This window comes from Athene cunicularia (genome assembly GCF_003259725.1).
Source record: "Athene cunicularia isolate RWA chromosome Z unlocalized genomic scaffold, athCun1 chrZ_part3, whole genome shotgun sequence".
In the NCBI taxonomy this organism is placed as follows: Eukaryota; Metazoa; Chordata; class Aves; order Strigiformes; family Strigidae; genus Athene; species Athene cunicularia.
In genome coordinates, this window is record NW_020799144.1 from 7,271,188 (window position 1) to 7,275,239 (window position 4,052).

The 4,052-nt window shown below is 43.2% G+C and overlaps 1 protein-coding gene across 1 annotated transcript in view; it reads right to left on the reverse strand.

Annotated features, from left to right (window-relative positions):
- Positions 1-393: 393 nt before the first annotated feature.
- Positions 394-4,052, reverse strand: part of SUSD1 (sushi domain containing 1) — a 56,839-nt gene continuing 53,180 nt past the window's right edge. Inside the window, exon 17 of the mRNA XM_026866496.1 lies at positions 394-1,566. Within this exon, the coding sequence (XP_026722297.1) occupies positions 1,428-1,566 (139 nt within the window). The 3' untranslated portion in view covers positions 394-1,427. The remainder of the gene's footprint in view (positions 1,567-4,052) is intronic.

Genomic DNA, 4,052 nt, shown 5'->3' on the forward strand with positions numbered 1-4,052 from the left:
GTTCTTTCTCATTCAGCGAAGGAAAATGTTACCAACTCCTAACTGCTAATGTAGACAAAGGTGTTCTTACTCAGCTACTAACTACTGAATACTTACTAACTTGAGGGCAGATTTAGTAAGCAGTGGAAATGCTGGATAACTAGAATTATGTTTGCCCAGATCTTAAAAAAGCACCCCCAATTAGACACAGCATTTAAAAGCTCTCTCACATAACTTTGATAGTAATTACTCTCTGCTATCAACCACAAAGTCTGCTGTTAATACTTTAAAATACCTTTTTTAAACACCAAAAAAGGAAATTACACAACCTAGAAAGACAGGACATCTAAAATTATAAAGACAGCAGGAATCAGAAACGTTTAGAATTCCAAAAATGGGTATCATATTTCCAAAGTGGTAAAACACAAAATATAACTTGGAAAAAAATGACAAAACCGAGTAAAACCCAAACTCTTGCTTCTTTATTTCACCAGTTAACAGAATGATTTTGCTAATATATTTCAAAGCAACTTCTGAACAGGAGAGGAAGTAATCAAAGGCACTTGATTCTTTGTCACAGAATGAAAAAATATTAACTGGGAGTATGCCATAAGAAATTGGTTAATTGTACTTTATTAAGGAACTCTAACCAGATGTCACACACCAGTTAATTAAACCAGATAATGATTTAAATGGCTTTACTCAGGTGTAATTATAGAATGCAGATTAACAAAACTTCATTTAACACAGGTAGCTCCTTATTTAAATTAGTTTCACATGTCATTAAAGCTGCTCATTTTTTTGGCAAGCTGCAGTTTTAAAGATTGGTATATTCTGTAATTATTGCTAATTGCTATGAGCAATGATTGCAATATCTCTGGAACACATCTGTTGCTGACACCATTTAAATGTGACAATTTCATGGCTAATAACTCTGTACTTGTTATTGAAGTACCATTACCCATGAGTGACTGATAAAAGTCTTCTACCTTTAAACTTGGCAATACAATAGGCACTTTATCTGATATAAGGGTTAATCTGTATTTTCTCTCAAAATGGGCCACTTTATGTGTCCCAAGTTAACAAAAGTAGCAGTTGATCCTCAGACAGTCTCAACTGGATCAGGGGATTCATGTAATAAAGTACAATACAGACACTCATTATCGGGCATTCATGTGGCTGGCACAGCTGAAAGACTGTGGCCAACACATGACGGACGGTAATGTCTCTGACACAAACCTGTTTGTGAGGCAAGGTTCTCCTTTACAGAGCACATGATCTGGAAACAAGGGGAGACAATAAACATCTCACTTCCAGTAACAAACACATTTCAACCACCCATGCTATATATAGTACATGTGTGCCGTGCAGATACGTCCATACCCAACAGATGCTGGCTTTGGTAAAAAGAGTGCATGTTCTTTATGCTGACTTCAGGGGATGACACATCAGAGAAGAGAGACATTTTCAGTCTCTAGGAATGATGATGTAATCCCTGTTTGTGCCACATCCATTGTAGCAGATAAATGTACAGCCTCACAGGCTAAAGCAGCAGGTGGGGCGTGCACTGTGCTGTGGAGATAAGAGCTGGAGAAACAGAAAAAATTCCAGTTAAAAAAAATACTTAAAACCCATTCAAGACTCAAACATGTACCTGGCAGAGAACTTTCATCACTCATATTGATGGGATAAATGACAGAGTTTCCAAAGGTTTTTGAAGACCTAAAGTGCCGATATAAATTCTGAACATTATGGCCAACATGAGATGGGTAGGAAGCAGTCCTATAGGGTCTGATGACTACCTGACCTGTGTTAACCCTGGCATCAACAACACTCATGCCCAAAGCAGATCTTCTGAAAGCTGAAGTCTTGGCATTGTCCTTATGCATCTAGATGGGCATCAGATATAAAAGGAAGAAAAGGACTAGGAGGAATGAAGCAAGGTGAATGTGTGACAAGGCACCTTAATAATAACAACTAATGCATTTTTTAGATTAAAAAAAAAGAATATCTGAGGACATCAGCAGTCAGGCTGTGTGCTTTGTGAATCCAGTGTCAGTCTTTTACTCACTCAGGAATGGTTAAGACTGCTGTCAGCAAGTGGGAATTCACAATCTGTCCCACTGCAGTAATTTAATCCCCGAGGCAGCAGACATGTGGCAAACTGGTGAGCACTTGAATACAGTGGTTCTTTGTGACAGAAGCTGCAGAACAGGAGAGTTTACAGGGACCCCAAGAAATAATCCAAGACCATTTACCTGACCACATGGCAAGATCAGCTGTAGCTGTGTCATTCCTGACAAATCTTTGTTTAACCTGCCCTTGCAGACCACCCAGAAGCCAGTTTCACAGCATTCATAGCAATCTGTTCCCATGATTCCCTCTCCTACTATTCAGAAGCACACAGGGATACTGCCCATGCATGGTACATGTGCCATGGGCACTATGGACAGAAGGAAGCTGGTCTTTCTATAATGACTTTATTTGTATATCATGCTTCTTGGCAGTCTCTTCTCTGGCAGGCTAAGCAACATACTAGTAGATTACCCTACTTGCAGCTGTATCAGATAGATCTCATGTCACTCTTGCTGAGTTCCTCTGTCTCTTTCTCTTGATGGGCCACCTCTTTCTTGGAGTACAGTGCCTAAAACAGAACCATGACTTTGCAACTGAACAGGACAGAAGGCTGACTTCAGGTGTTTTTTCAAATTACACTCTTACTCAAAATTGCATTAAACTGATATTTATTTAAAACTAAAAGAGTACTTGTTATTTATGACCATAACAGCTAGTTCTTGTGAGCACTGTGAAGGGTCTTCTCACAACTGACATCTGGGTTTTCCCTTCTCTGCCTCCTACTGGGATGGGGCGGCTTTAATTTCTGCAAAGAATTCTACCTGATGCCCTCTGAAACAGGAGAATGGATTCAAGAATTTCTCTGTACCTGGGATCAAGGGCATCAACAGCAAAAGAAAAGACCAGAGAGAGACTCTATCCCCTGCTAGACACAGGAGGAAACACGGTAACAAGTGGTGAGGAAAAGGCTGAGGTGCTTAATGTCTTCTTTGCCTCAGTCTTTAACAAGACCAATTGTATTGAGGGAATCCAGCCTCCTCAGCCAGAAGACAGAGACTGGGAGAACAACTGCCCCACAATCCAGGAGAAGAGAGTCACTGACCTACTGCATCACATAGACATACACAAGTCTATGGGACCAGACGGGATATACCTGAGGGTGCTGAAGGAGCTGGCTGGGGTGCTCGCCAGGCCGCTTTCCATCATTTACCAGCAGTCCTGGCTGACCGGGGAGGTCCCAACAGATTGGAAATTGGCCAGTGTGACACCCATATGTAAGAAGGGTCGGAAGGATGATCTGGGAAATTACAGGGCTGTCAACTTGACTTTGGTGCCCGGGAAGCTGATGGAGCAGCTCATCCTGAGTAACATAACACAACACATGCGGGACAAGCAGATGCTCAGGCCCAGTCAGTGTGGGTTTATGAAAGTCAGGTCCTTGACAAACCTGATCTCCTTCTACGACAGGGGGACCTGCTTATTGGATGAGGGAAAGGCTGCAGATGTACTTTCACCTTGACTTCAGTAAGGCCTTTGACACCCATTTCCCACAGCATTGTCCTGGCGGAACTGGCTCTTCCTGGCTTGGATGGTTTCACACTTTGCTGGGTAAAAAACTGTCTGGACGGCCGGGCCCGGAGATTTGTGGTGAATGGACTTAAATCCATTCACCAGTCATGAGTGGTGTCCCCCTGGGCTGGGTTTTGGGGCCACTCCTGTTTAACATCTTTATTGATGATCTTAGATGAGGGGATCAAGTGCACCCTCAGTCAGTTTGCAGGTGACACCCAGTTGGGTGGGAGTGTTGATCTGCTCGAGGGTAGAGAGGCTCTGCAGAGAGACCTGGACAGGCTGGAGCCATGGGCTGAGCCCAACTGGGGGAGTTTCACTGAGGGCAAATGCCGGGGGCTGCCCTTGGGCCACAACAACCCCCAGCAGGGCTACAGGCTTGGGGAGGAGTGGCTGGAGAGCTGCCAGTCAGAGAGGGACCTGGGGGA